General features: G+C 40.0%; 1 protein-coding gene across 1 annotated transcript in view; it reads left to right on the forward strand.

Annotated features, from left to right (window-relative positions):
* RUNX1T1 (RUNX1 partner transcriptional co-repressor 1) overlaps positions 1-15,478 on the forward strand; it is a 94,783-nt gene that overhangs the window by 76,366 nt on the left and 2,939 nt on the right. Inside the window, exons 10-11 of the mRNA XM_050891693.1 lie at positions 6,102-6,292; positions 15,426-15,478. The exon at positions 15,426-15,478 is cut by the window's right edge and continues 2,939 nt beyond it. Of these exons, the coding sequence (XP_050747650.1) occupies positions 6,102-6,292; positions 15,426-15,478 (244 nt within the window). The remainder of the gene's footprint in view (positions 1-6,101; positions 6,293-15,425) is intronic.

Genomic DNA, 15,478 nt, shown 5'->3' on the forward strand with positions numbered 1-15,478 from the left:
GCAAGATTGCATCTCTGCAGCTGCTCTGGGTGGTTGTACAGGCATTGACAGCATTTTCCCCAAGCTTGGAAAGCACCATGGGCAGACGTTGTGGTTGTGCAGAGTTTTCTTCAACACTTTGAAACTCTGCCTGAGCACAGGAGTTTCCTGGCGAGGATCCCATTGCGGTGCTGGAGCTAAACCTTTGCTCTTTTGACATTGATAATCAGAGCTTCCTTGTTTTCAGAGGGGCCAGGAGGTAGCTCTTGAACTCCAGCGACGTAGTTGAGCTTCTATATATACACTCATACACACTCCCCCCTTTTGAACACCTGTACAACCATGAAGTCTACAGCAGCTGTCTGAGCACAAGTTAATGATTAAATGGCAAATGTGCAGCAGTTTTGATGCTTTCTGATCAAATCTCCTGTAACTGCTCGCTGCTTTTTGGTGTATTTTAAACTAGATACCGAACATATGTGTAAAAATGTTATGCTGGCATATCGTTGCATCGGACAAGAAGTTGTGGTTTTTGTGTGATGTGGGTTTATCATTGTCGTGGTTTAACCCCAGCCAGCAGCTAAGCACCATGCAGCCACTCACTCACTCCTCCTCCCCTCCCAGTGGGATGGGGAGGAGAATAAAAAAAAAGTAAAACTCGTGGGTTGAGATAAGAACAGTTTAATAACTAAAGTAAGATAAAATATAATACTAACTAATAATAATAAAAATATTGTAATAATAATCATAGTAATGAAAAGGAATATAACAAAAAAAGAGAGAAATAAAACCCAAGAAAAGACAAGTGATGCACAATGCAATTGCTCACGACCTGCTGACCGATGCCTGAGCAGCGATCCGCGCCCCCCTGGCCAACTCCCCCCGGTTTATATACTGAGCATGATGTTCTGTGGTATGGAATACCCCTTTGGCTAGTTCGGGTGAGCTGTCCCAGCTATGCTCTCTCCCAGCTTCTTGCACACCTGCTTGCTGGCAGAGCATGGGAAACTGAAAAGTCCTTAACTTAAGATAAGCGCTACTTAGCAACAACTAAAACATCAGTGTGTTATCAACATCATTCTCACACTAAATCCAAAACACAGCACTGTACCAGCTACTAAGAAAAAAATTAACTCTATGCCAGCCAAAACCAGGACAATCATGTAGTCTACATTTGTCAATATGTTAATTAATATTTTTGGAACTTTTGGTTTTCTATTAAAAATAACAAAACAATCTACATATTTTTCTTTTGTCCAAGGGAAGCGTAGCCTTTGTAACTCAATGCCCAAAAGTATTTTTATAGTTTGTTTTGCCGTATTTATGTTAACATCTTAAAGGAAAAATAAGAAAAAAATATGCAGTCCCAGGAAATCTCAGTAAGAGGAGCATTATTCAGTTGTATTTCAGGAACTTTATTCCTCTTGCAAAATCTAGGTTTTGATGTCATTTGGCATATCAGGTCATTTATGACTCCTAGATGCAGTACAATAAAAGAAAAAAAGTTTATTCGTAAGCTAGCAACACAAGTTAATTGAAGCTTTTGGCTTGAGTTATAAAATTGGATGTGCGTTCACATTGCGTATATCCACAAATGGTAGTGTACAGGAGCTTTGACATGTCGTCTTGTGGACATGTATGTCATCAGTTCCTTTGAAACAAAGTTTTTCCGTTGGTCCCCTTTCCAGTCTATTTTCATGCTGATGTGGGTTTAAGTCAGGTTCCTTGTATTAACTGAGCATGCCTGTGAATTGGACAATAAAAAAAGTCTGACTCTCTACAGGATGCATACCTGTATCTGTTACTAAGAGTAGTAAAACATCAGAAAGCATACTGCTTTTCATAAATCACGGGCCTTCATTTTCAGGAGGGTGCACTGAAGTTGGAGGTCTCCACAATTTCATAATCGGATCAAGGCAGTAAAATTGCAATTCAGCTCTGTAAGAATAGGTCTCTAGTGCCATTTGAGATGCTCTGTAGTTTCCTGGCTGGGCTGCAACTGCCAGTCAAGAAGGCTGCAAATTTCTCACAAGTCATTTCTACTGGCTCAGTGTGAATATCTTGGTATCTCAAACGTCCATGAAGACCAATGTGTAAACAGCTGAATCAAGTATAAAAGTCTGATTGGGATGCTGAATCCATTGAACTGAAAGAATTTGGCATAAAAACAGTTAATAAGCAACCTCAAAAGCATGTGAAGAAGGGATTCACTTTAAACTTTTGGAGATTGATAGACTCCAGCGCAATTCTTGAAATACACCAAGTTAAGTATGTGCTTTTTTGATTGTTGGAGCAAGCACATAGTATGCAGCACCTTGTGCATTAAAGCCATGTGAGCCCCATTCAGTTTCATACATCAGTAGAAAGGAGTCATCGGCACCCTGATTCACCTCACCAAATTATGGATATTTAGATGAAGAGTCCAAGCCAAGTTCTTGATGTCCCTCAGTAGTCAAGAGAGAGACAGGCATGTGAAGAGGATCAGTCAGATCATAGGTTGGATGACTTGCTCTCTGAAAATACGTATTTCTCTTTATCAAATACTGAGGGGATCCCAGGCCCACTGTGGGCTGCTGCCTTAGCTTCTTTCTGTGTCATGAGGAAACTGTCTTCCAGCCATCCCCTATCACTTAGCAAGGCCTACTGTTCATGGCAGTCCAGGTGGAAGCTCTGGAGTTAACAAACAGGTGTGGAATGATTGTACTTTGTCATACAAAGACAGTGAGGCCCCTGCACATTCTCCAGAGTAGTCCTGAGAAAGAGATGGTGCATTTTGGGGTATGAAGCTGAGATAACTCATGTCACCAACTGCCAAGGGCCTTCTTTGCCAGGGTCAGCCTGAGAGTGAGATGATGCAAATGTCATGGTGGCACAGGACTGCAACCCTGCCCACCACCTTTCTTTTCTCATCATGTGGAGCGAGTGTGCCCATGATGTGAGGGAGGTGACCAGGAGCTGGCTGATGAATCATCATGTTGGGTTATACACAGCAGTGAATGATGAGTTGAGTACCTCTCCGGGGTCAGCCGCAAGGACCTCTGATCACGCTGAGTAACGCCTGTTCCACACAGGCTGTTTGTTCCCTGGAGCTTCTCTCATGAGTTAGCACTACTCAAAGGGAAGGAAGATTTCAATTGCATTCCTAAAATGACGGAGTGAATTTATGCCAAAAATGCTTAGCATTAGTGGGAAAATGGAGGACGCAGATACATGCATCTTAGATACTTGGTTCTAAAATCTTCCGGATTTATGTTTTCTGATACTGGAATCTAATCACTCTTCCTTTCTCTGGAAATGCAGAGAAAGGAAGAGTGCTGGTATCATTCTTGGTCTTCATAGCTCAGCATTGTCAAGGCAAATAAAATCTCCTTCACTGTCACCCATAACTTTTCCTGCACAGATATTACAGATTTTATTGTTATCTGAAACTATGAAGCCTGCATTCTATGTCTATAAAATATCTGTAGGTAGTGGAAACACTTATTTTGAGAAGATGTGCAGAAATCAGTGATATGAAATTTTGTCTAGTTTATTTGGGTGTTCATGAGTTCATAATATATTGAAATAATGGTGGTGCATTGTAACCAAAAACCCCGACATATTTTAACTACTTGTTTTCACACTTAGAACACAAGTTCTGTTGTCAAAGTTAATGGAAATACTAAAGTCCAATCCATAGTTTATGCCAATTAAAAAGTATCAGCCAGGCATATGGCCTCGTAAGCACTTCTAGCATCTTCACACTCTCAGCAGCTTTGCAAAAAAACTTAGGCAATATAGAAGTTAGAATAAAAGGTTCAATTTCTATATTTGGACTGAAAAGAAGTAATTAATGTAGGATGAAAAAATATAAAATTAGAAGTCTCTGTAAAATGTTGGAGTATTGTGCTTCTGTTTAATATAATAGTTTAAACTGGCATTTCTAACCACTGCAAACACCTCAACGTAAAACTAAATTTATATGATGTAATGAAAGTGCATCATGCCATACAAAGATAATTTCTATTCGTAGCAGATATCATCAAGAATACAGATTTTCTCAAAGAAATCAGCTTTGTTAGTAACTGCAGTTCATAGTCACAAACGTCTGTATTTAAGTTGCCTCATTTTTCTGAAAATGGTAATAAAATTGCATCTGTATGTTTGCCTGTGTATATTTCTTTTCTCACGATCAGTGAATGTTTGCAGTTGGTAATAAATATTCAAGCACCTTGCAAATGTCCTACCAATTCCCTTTGCTGATCTGTGTGCGCCTGTGGGACTAGAATAGGAATGCATAATTTAAATATAAATTGCCTGATTTGCATATACAATTAGTCTAGCTGCAGCTTTGATCGTAAGCAAAAATTATTGTCCTGTATTGCCACTTAGATAGAATTTTAATTCACCTTGAATATTCAAAGTAAATTAAGCCTTGGCTGTATGGTTGAAGGGTATGATTTTTTCCTCTCCTGAGGCTCTCCCCTAAACAACATTTATGGTAGGGTAATATAAGGGCATATTTTCAGCCTCATAAAAATAAAGGCATAAGTTTTATCTCTAAATTCGCCCTCCCCCCGCCCCCCCCGAAAACTTGAGTTGAAACATGTCTCGCAGATAGGCACACGTGTAACACACACACAGACACACAGAGTAACAGAACTCTTCTTTCATTTTAATTAATTCAGTTTTAGTCAGTACATGGCTTAAAGTTAAGTCTTTACTGTAATTTGCTTAATAACTAAAAATGGAGACTTCATATAGTCCTTTTTTTTTAAATAACAAGTGCAGAGCTATGAGACGTAACTCGAGAGTTATTGACTTAGTATCTGTATGTAAGAGTTAGGTCTGTGTGCGTGCACACAAATACATGGGCTAAATACACGGACTAAAACTCAAACCTGTAACAGTTGTAATACTTAGATTTTAATCTACAGTAAAACATTTTTATTAGAAATCTATGTTTTTAATTAAACAGAACATTTAATTAAGGTGGTTTTTAAGTGGATGAAACAATTAAGTGCAAACACTTGAATGAAACATGTCATAATTAGTTTTAATAGAGTGTTAATTGGTACTAGGTTTGCCAAGTTAATAATTACTGCTTATTAAATTTTCAATTAATCATTGTCATTTTGCTTTGAATAAAGATGAAAATTAGATAAACTAATTCAGGGGGAGGATGGTTTCCTTGTTAATTAGAGCAGTTAATTAAAAAAAAAATTACTTGTTTTAGTTGTCAATTAAAAGACTGTTCATTAGTAAAATCTTTGCACTCTTCCTGCATCAAAACCCAAATAACTAATTTGTGACAATCCATGTTTTCTGGAATAAAAGATATGACGCTAGTATATACCGAAGAAATGGCTCATACTGACTTAGTTATTTTACAAGAAGCATGAAGGTTTGAATTTAATGAAGCGGTGTGCCCCTGCTCAGCGTTAATTGTGCACTGAAGCCTTGCTGGCTGTGGTGTACTCAAGAGCTCGGCGGAGCCAGGAAGTCGAGTCTTCACAGTGTAAACATGGGTTTGAAGGAGAGATCAAGAGGTCAAATGAATGTTCATAAACAAATTTTAATTTTGGCTCGTAAAATTATATGTCCAGGAAAAGACATTAGACCAGTGATTTAAAATTTTTAAATAAACTCTTGAGGTTTTTTTAAGTTCATGTATTTATTCGTTAACATATGGGAAAAAAATTGTTAATGACTATAAATCCTGTCTTAATTTCCAGAGCTTAAAGATACATTTTTTAAAAAGTCTGTAATATTATGTCTTAAATAATAATTCTTGCCAAACATATTCATAAATCTGGCGTGCTGCAAAACCAATTTTCCAAGTAAAATGTTCAAAAAGATTACAAAAATAACGCGCCAGAGATCTGAAATTTCTGTACTTGAAGTACTGACTGTGAATCAAAATAGCAAGAATCATCACAAGTGTTAGAGACTTTGGTGATGGGGAAGTAAAGAAGCACCTGGGTGGTCTGGAAGAGTCTTAAGGAACCAGGTTCCTCTGTGTCCTTCTACTCAAAATGAAGACTTTCAATATAATAGAGCATCTGCTGCATTTCACGCGTCAGTCCTACGTAGCCCTGTGCAAAACGTCCTGTGCTGATGAGGATTTCTTCCCTCCTTTGTAGAGGAAGCTGTCAATGAAGTAAAGCGACAGGCGATGGCCGAGTTGCAGAAGGCAGTGTCAGAGGCAGAGCGGAAAGCTCACGACATGATCACTTCAGAGAGAGCCAAGATGGAGCGCACTGTTGCCGAAGCCAAGCGCCAGGCTGCAGAGGATGCACTAGCTGTTATCAATCAGCAGGAGGATTCAAGCGAGGTAAGGTCTTTGCTGGACAGGCATCACCTGTGGCTGCAAACCATAGGTGTATCTGAGCTAGCTTTAATCTGGCACAGGCTATTCGTGTGGCATGGGAGTTCAGTGCCTGCTACTAACTGTTTGCACAGTTGCTTTGGACGCATATTTCAGGCACATGCTGAGGACCAAATTTTCTTGGCTGTGTTGTAATCTGAGCCCAAAATAGCTAGTGAACTTGATCTGTGTTCTCACCTTTTAACTGCTGTTCAGGGTTACATATAATGCACACATTTCTGTTCTAATTTAGCTTTTCAGTAGCTTTATTTTAAAGCTCTTCAAACTACCATATTGAATAGATAACAAGATTGCTTGGTGGAAAATATTTCACGCTGAAATCTAATTTAAACAAAGAAATGATTCATTTAAGAGATTGTAGAGCAAGGTGGCTAAAAGCTTGTCTGGGGAAAGTGTTGGATGTAGAAGCGATTAGCAAAAGATGATGGTTCCTGTGGGACAGAATGTGAATGTAGATTTGCAAATGTTTCCTTATTTTGAATGTGTTGTTTTGGCTGCAGGGAATATTTGAGAGTTGAGGAGTGGGCAAACAGCATTTGGAAGGAGGAGAAATAGACTGAAAGAGCAACAAAGAGTAAAACAAGAATAAGTATGAGAAGCCTTGATTTACTTTCAGACCTGAGAGTGGAAGCCTTGAACTGCTGTGGTACAGGACATCTAGAAGCATGACTAGCTGGAAGCTGGGAGTGAAAGAGCGGCGTGTGTTTGGCCAGTGCTGCAGCAGTCTAGATAGCAATTAAATTTTACGTCCGTTACAGAAAAACGATATCCTAAGTTAAAACTGCCCTAAAAAACAGACATGACAAAGAAATGACATCAGTTAAAAGTTATTTGTATATAATCTTCATCTCTCAAGGCCACTGAAATGAAAGAACGTTACTTTCGTGAAGTATTTATTGTTCTTGTACTAAGATCTTGGTTGTAATAAACTCACTTTTTAATATAAATTCTGAATGGCAGGGAGTTGGAAAAAAAGAGTAGGTAGCGGTACCTGGTGTGTGGGGACATATATTTGTGTACGCTAGTGTCAAAGCACTTTTCATGGGCTGGATGGGCAGCGTTGTAGAAGAGTCACTTAACTTGAAAGATGCAGATGAGCTAGCTGCAGCATGCTGAGAAAACTGGCAAAAATCACGAGCAGCTAAGTCAGTGGCATGCTGCAGTATGCATCCATAATTTGAGGGAGCGTAAGATTTTAATTCATACCAGGCTTCTCTGGAGATGAAAGACCATTGTGGGATCACTGAATGCCCAGAGTTTCTCCTTAATGTGTAGCAGATGAATAACAAGGAGACAAAAGGAATTGATTTTCAGCATCTGAAAGTTTCTCAGGAAGAAAGGGACTAGGGGAAGTGTATGTACCCTTTAAGTACTAACTGTTCCATTGTAGATTAAATGAGACATAAATTCAATTTATTGGCATTTTGTATCTGAGATACTCAAGGACATTTTTCCTGCTCTATGTTCATAGAAAGGGCATTTGTCTGACTTAGCATCATTAAAGTGCTGTCATTCTGTGTGTGTATATATGCAAGAGACTCCTATTGTTAAAATCAAAATTCCAAAAGTAAATGCCTTTGGAGGAAGCAGCAAATTAAATGTTTAGTGAACTGCTGTAGTGTAGGCAGGACAGAGGAAGTACTTCTGTGCCAGTACATACAGCCCATTCTTTCACAAGCAAATGTGCATCCAACGGAACGTGTAGAGAGTTTGTGTGCTGTAATTAACTCCTGAGCAGTCATGTCTCTGGAAAAAGCTGTGTAACAACAGACATCTCTACTTCTTCTCCAGCAGAATTGCTTACGAGGTTGTTCACTTCTTGGAAACAGGACTTTAAAAAAAGGCAAATAATTCTTTTAATTGCGTTCTAATGCAATGTGGCTCATAGGGTTGCGGATGTTCTCAGGGCTGTGCATCCTCAGGGAGGATACAAGCCTCCTGGACCTAGAAATGAATTCTAGTGTCCTGGTCCTGCAGCTTTCACCCCTGTGGTCATGAGTGGCACATCAGAGTGGCTGTTTTGAGGTGAAAAATGCAAGTTTTAGTAAACCTGCAGAGAGAACTCAAGTTTGCTCAGTTTGTGTTTACAGGTGCTTGATTAATTGTGAAGGGAGATGACAGTGATACTTATTTGAGAGTTATATGTGTCTCTTAAGTTCCTCTCCGCTTCTAATTATGCTGAACTCCAAACACTTAGGGCAGTGCTTCTCACAATTACCTGTTAACTCAGGCTGTCCTTTGTTTTGGATAACTCCTGTAAGAATGGACCAGACTTTTCCTTCATCTTTGAAGACAGGATATCAGTTTGCCAGTGTTTGAAAAGTGTTTCTTTGAAGATGAGACCTTGTGTTTATCAGGGTTGAGGAATAAAACTTCACATTTGCTTTGGTGTTCATTATCTCTCGATCTCTCTGTGAATATTCCTCCTCGTTTGTCTAGGTTGTAAGTCTCCCTAAACTTCTCTCTATTTACAACTTTCAGCAGAATGCTTCCAGCAATGCAGATTCCTGTGTACTAAAGGCACTGGAGTGATATTTCTAGGGCTAGAATATTTCCAGTTCCAAATATAATAAGAATGCTGAAGAGCAGCTTCTGCAGTCTTACAGGTCTAGAGGAAGGCTGAGCATCACTCCTCGTTTTTCTTATCCTTGGTGGGACATTATGCCAAGGCCTGCAAGAGAGCTCAGTATAGGCTGCTGTATAATCTCCATGCAGTTCCTGACAGAGAATATTTCTCCCATGGGTGTCATTTGTTCTTTTGGCTTTTCAAACTATGAATGGAGATGGGAATTTGGCACGAGATTTCTAATGTATCAGATATAATTTTTGTCTGATATGGCTGCTCCCTGTCTATCAGCAAGGTTTCTCCCTTCCAGCTCTTCATTTGTTATTCACTAAAATGCAACCTGGACCTAGCTGAGGCTTCTTGAAGCTGCTCTGGTGTAAGAACTTCGTGGTATGATTTTTATTGCAGTCTTCTCCAGAGCTCAGAGTGATAACTAGTACTAAGACTCAAGATTTTTGTAATTATTATAATTTTAAGATAATATATAGTCTCCTCATCCAAGACCATTCAGAGGTCTCACAAAGAGAAGTAGATTGTTTTTTTGATACTTTCTTGTTGTTGTTGGGTTTTTTTGTGGTTTTTTTCTGGTTTTGTTTGGGTTTTTTTGTGTTTTGTTTTGATTTGTTTTTAACCCAGAAAAAGTAGCATCCCTGAGTACAAGATTGTCTGCAAGAAAACAGTGAAGTTGGGCATGTTGAGCTGACTGGAGCAGAATAAAGGGAGCCGAGGACAGTGAGAGGACTAACAGGGGAGGTGTGATATTTGGCAGCATCTTGACTTTTAAGAAGTAGTCTGCAATATTTTGAGAAGTACCACATTACATAGTGTAGTTTTAATTTCTGACCCTGACCTGATCCCTTGTTGGACTATTGTTCTTTGCTTATGTTTGAATTGTTCAATACGATTTAACTCGCAGTGCCGCTGCTTCAGTGTCTGTGCATTTACTTTCTAAAGATTTCCACAGTTTCTCGGCATAAGCCCTTGCGACTGACCAGGACATGTTCATTATTTCCAGTTATTCTAATGAGAGATTGATTGAAGACCAGCTAACAGAGCACACTGCTGCTGGAAAGCAAAAGGACAGGAGAAGGCCTACCTGTCAGCATGGCTGTTCCTGAACCAGAAATTATTTCTTTACCAGTTCCTTACAGTTGCTTGACAAAAGATGACCCATTCATCAGTAGTTGACTTGGCTAAGTACAGAAACATGTGTGAGCAGCCTACTCTTTAATGACTGCCGTGCTTGCTTTGGCTGCAATGTACTGTTGTGCAAATCAATTTTAATAGTAAGGGTGAACAGCTTAGCAAAGAGACTGGCTGCCCAGATTGTAGGGGGAAAAAAACCCCGTCAAAACATCTGTCTTTCTGCTCTAGTATAAAATGCCACTGAAAAATCTGACACTCAGGGTCCTTCCTCGCTTTTGAGTAGAGTGGGGGCTGGGGACGGGGAAGGAACACAAATGTTTCGGGTCTCTCTACTTAAAGCACATGCTGACATCTGCTCAGATAAAACAAGTATGTAACTGGTCCAACACTGCTTTTAAGAGATGTGTAATGTTAGGGCTTGTTTATATTGCAGCAGTTTATGTTGTATGTGAATATTACACTTACCTGACATTTTGAAGACAGCTGGGTTCAATCTCTGCTGACCAATCCATTGAGACCAGGACTGTGCCAGCAAACCTGACTCTGAGCATCAGATGCTGTGATTCAAGCAAGCCTAGTTTTTAGGCTGGTAGTAAATTTAATACCTACGTTAGCTAATGTTTAATTTTTTTGGCTAGGCATCTCCTAGAAAGTAGCACATCATCCCCTGCAGTGGTGGGTGGTACAGAGGCACAAGAGCCATGTGTTCTGCGCAGGATCAGTCCAGATGTGATGTGAACGTTGGCACTGCCCCAGACTGCTAAGCTAAGCCTGGCTAGCCAGCTTGCATGTCTCTTACGTACGCTTCTCCACACTTCTGTTTTCAGGAATTAGTTTCTCTCATGCTGAGTTGTATGAACATAGATGTACTTCACACAATAAACAGTGGCTTGGGCAAGCCTGGAGTGTTCAGTGATAGGTGTAACTTTACTGGAAGCATCTAAAGGTTTGAATATTTTTGTATGGAGCGCTGTATTTTGACGCAGCATGGGAATTTCCAAAGTACCAATGTGTTTCCCTTTCTAACGGGTCTTGGATAGAATTTTCGTAAACAACTTTGCTGTTTTTTTACACTGTTCAGTGGCTCATACAGTCCTCATTTACACCACTGTGGTTTCAGTGATTTCTAAATGTTCTTTTTCTTGTGGTTAGCAGTGATAGAGTTTTGACTGCCATGGGCATTGCAGAAACCGGGAAAAATCTGGGTTCTTCATACCCAACTATGCTTCCTTTCCTGATAAACTGGGGAAATCCAGAATTTGTCAAAGATGACAGAGCAGTATTTGACCCTGTATTACAGCATTTCAGAGTTCATCATCTCTTTGACATGTCACAGTCCATTTGGGTTTTTTTTCTTCTTTAAGCAAGCTCTACACTGAGTCTCAGCTGGAGGTGTCAGAGGAAAGCAAATACTCAATTGTGGTTGAGTATTTCAAAGATGAAGGCGACGGGATGGGCAAAATTATTGACAAGTATGAGTCCTGGTACTGGAGACCACAGAAATGGAAACCGTTTGTTTTTAAGAATTTTCATGATGGCAAACAGAAGTTTCTGAGTTCTGTTGTTTGAAGATGGAAGCTTAAGTGCATGAGAGTTAAGAGTCTGACCTAAGATAAGGCTCTGACCTAAGACTGATGTTCCTTGTCAGTTGAAAGAGGAGGATGAAATATGATCGGTGGCATAAATTCGGAGTGAGATTCCCATCTGGTGTAATTTAGCCCAATTTCATTGAATTAATCCATTTTCAAGGGACTGAAGTTAAATTGAATTATGTAGTCTGAGAATCTGGCCTTTTGTATAACCTCACTGTTTCACAGGAAAATCGATGCAGAGTTAAACTGTAATCCAGTCCTCCTCGTAGTTTTAGCTACATCTGGAACTCTATAAAGCATAAGCTGGAAGTGCAGTGTAGTAGATCACTACCTAAAGACAGAGAAGATAGACCAAGAGAGGGTTTGAGAGATCTGCTGCTCCCTTTCCCAATGCATGATCAAGTCTAGCTGTATCATTCCTGTAAGATACCTGCTTTTCCTGTGCTTTAGTGATGGAGATTCTCCAGCACCTCTAGGCAATTTGTGCCTGTCCTTAAAAAGATTTCTCATAACATCTCTTTCCAGTTTTTCTTGCAGATGTTTGATCCCGTTACTTCTGTTCATCTGTGTAGACATGGTCATTGCCTGTTTCACTGCAGTAGCCTCCAAGATGTTTGGGTGCTACCGTTCCCTCTCAGACTACCATCTCTCCTTAGGTTTAACAGTCTGAGTTAATTCAGTCTCTTCTCATAGCTTGTGTTTCTCTGACTTCTGATTATTCTGGCTGCCTTTCTCTGGCTTCTTTCCAAGTCTTATTTGTCTTATTTGATTTGCTGTATTTGAAGTGCGTCGTCCCAACCTGGACAGTACTCCAGGCTGAGTCTTGCCTGTGCTAGGAGATGGAGAGTCTTAAATCAGGTGTAAAGCAGTCCATAGTCCTGCTCATATACCCTTGTATGATGATTGCCACCTTGTCACCAACATGACATTGTGGTTCCCTGTTATCCGAGACACTGTCTACCCAGTTCAGCCAGGGTGCTCTGTTTTGCTGGTACCTGCTAGAGCTTCCCAGGAGGGAAGATACCTTGAGCATGCTCAATCCCGTAGTGAGCTCAAGCTCTGTCTGTGCTATCTGGATCAAATGGAAATACATGAGCAGGAGCATATGAATCACAGCCCAGGCTATTACCTGGCATCTCAAGCCTGGCTTTTCTTTGGTAGAATTTGGGCTCTGGAGCTATCAGCCAGCAACGTGAACAGAAAGCATCTGTTGCCAAAGGTTGCGGTGCCCGAGCCTGATCTTTACTGCTGTTTTTCACTACTTGCACATGGGAAGGAGCAATGAATGGCCACAATGGTGAGGGCTGTGTAGGACAGGGAGTTCTGCACGTCAAATCCAGCTACTATTGCAGTGCAGGCTCCCCATGGCACGTGTGCTTGTTTATGCTAATTTGCAGTGTAGTAATTTTTAAATGCAATAAGTTGTTGCATAAATGTGAGCTGTAAAATTTATTTTTAAATTCTTGTATTTTATGTGCTTTTATTCCCACAATTACACTAAAGCTGTAATGACCTGTTAAATTAGAAATAATATGTCCAATGGACAAAATCACATACCAGACAATGTAGGACACATTAAGTAATCATGTAAGGAGCCAGTTTAGAGCTTTGTCACTTCATTAAAATCTTGCACTTACGTATCACTTTTCATGTTCTGTACAGACTGATAGTTAATTGATGACTATTTTAATAAGAAAGTTGAACCAATACTGTTAAAATTAAATGACTGTTTTCTGACATCAATACAGATCTTGTGGTAAGATACTGAAATATCGTACAGTGGCTCTGGTCACGTCTGGAGACAGTTCTGTCTGTGCAGATAGGCCTTCCCCCAAAAGGGAAGCAAAAATGAAGATTCCCCAGAAGTTGGCCTATATTAACTAAACAGATATTTGAATAGAAAAAGTTTTACATTCTTATTATAATTCCAGCACAATTAAAGAACGCATTTCAATGTTGCCATCGGATCTGCACAAGAGAGGGATTCCTGCACCTGGGCAGGTGCTGCCTGACTTCAGCGTTATTCCATGTGGGGAAAAGTGTCTTTTCAGAAAAGTCTGCATGGGGAGGTTTTGTACATGTGTATTGGTTTTCAGATGAGGGGATAAAGGGAAATATGGGCCATACCCAGGGCTGGCAATTTAGTTGGAAACGAATAGCTAGGAGGCCAGCAGGCATGGCAGTAGGTGGAAATTCTGTGCAAGCACAGTTGGAGCAGAATTACAGCATGTTTACCGATCACAGTGCAAGCATCAAGCTGGCAAAATGAAATTTTCACAAGTACGATGTGGCTATTGAGAAATATTAGTATAGCAAAAGAAGGAGAATCCAGTTATATCACAATTTGTTCTCTTCCTGGTCTGTAGGATGAGGCATTGTATCTCTTTGAAATGCTAATACAAACTTGCCAGGTCATTTTGGTGTATGTGTAAATATGTCTGTGCATGCACATGTTCATGTACAGTGTTCTAAATTACTTATAGTTATTTTTCATTATGGAGATAAAAGGTCTTTTAAAGAAAAGGTGTTCAAGAACAGTACAGCTGTCCATTTCCAAAGGTAGTTTTACCTCTCCAGCACTGGACAGAGTTTGAGCAAAACGAACCTGAAACAATGAATACTGAATCAAAACCAGGTGATGCCAGACAAGGAGTCTGAATTCCCGACATTTAACTACCAGAAACATCTGTTTCTGTGTGTTGGTAATTCCACCTTTTTTTAAAAGTGTTTTTAAAGATGGGAACAATTTTATGAATTAAAAAAAAAAAAGTCCCCAACATATGTATCTGGTAATTACCTGGTTTAGTCTGTGTGTTTAATCAGTATGAATTGAGAATGCCATGTACGTTTGATTTCAATCTCAAAGAGCAATTGAGCGCTGGACAGTTACTCTTCCTCCATCTGCCAGTACGTGCCTATGCCAAAAAAAAAAAAAACCCAACCAAACCCAACCCAACCAACCAACCAAAAAAAACCCCCACGAGCAAAAAGGGAGAGGATGGAACTAATGCACAGATATTTTCTAAAGAAGCCACTTGACTCCAATTAAATGTCTAATTTCCTTAAAATATTGTTTTGGATTTAGGTCTTTGTTTGATTCTGAAATTGGGAATTTTTTTTTTATGTAGTTGAGGAATATCACTTAAAGATTGGCTGTGTTCCAGCATCCAGCTGGCATAGCTATAGAGTGTGTGAAAGTGAATAGCATACATATTCTGCGGTGGCTTCCCCATCCTGCCAAAGATGTAGGCTCCAGCTTAACTATTCACTGCCAGAAGTGCCACTGAGTCAAATGGCATTACTCAGACGATTAAAACCGAAGTTTTCCTGGGGTAACAAGTCTTACCTGTGTGTTAGGTCTTTTTCTCCCTTTCTTGTCTTGCATTAGTCCCTCTCCACTTTTGGAGGAGCACTTTTTTTGTGTACATGTTTCGTTATTTGTTTTAATAAATCAGAGGAGCTAGCTGAAGTTTTAATGAAACTTTCTATTGGTCAGCATGCTTCTTGTGACTAGACATGAGGGCGTGCTTGGTGTTTGCATCGCTGGTACTAGCACATAGCTGCTTTTGTTCTTGCCCAGTTTCTGAGGGCCAGAGTCCCCCAGGTGACTGGAGCTTCTGTGGAACAGGTTCAGCCACCCAAGGTAGCACCTACTGGTGCCTCAGCCATCGTTAGGCAGAGGGTTGACTAGCAGTTCCCTGCCAGCTGTTTTTAATATAAAATTCAGGACACTAGCTAATTTCTCCCATCTCTCCCCCTCCTCTTTTGTTTCTAGAGTTGCTGGAACTGTGGCCGGAAAGCTAGTGAAACCTGCAGTGGTTGCAACAC

This window comes from Gymnogyps californianus, chromosome 2 (genome assembly GCF_018139145.2).
Source record: "Gymnogyps californianus isolate 813 chromosome 2, ASM1813914v2, whole genome shotgun sequence".
NCBI lineage: Eukaryota > Metazoa > Chordata > Aves > Accipitriformes > Cathartidae > Gymnogyps > Gymnogyps californianus.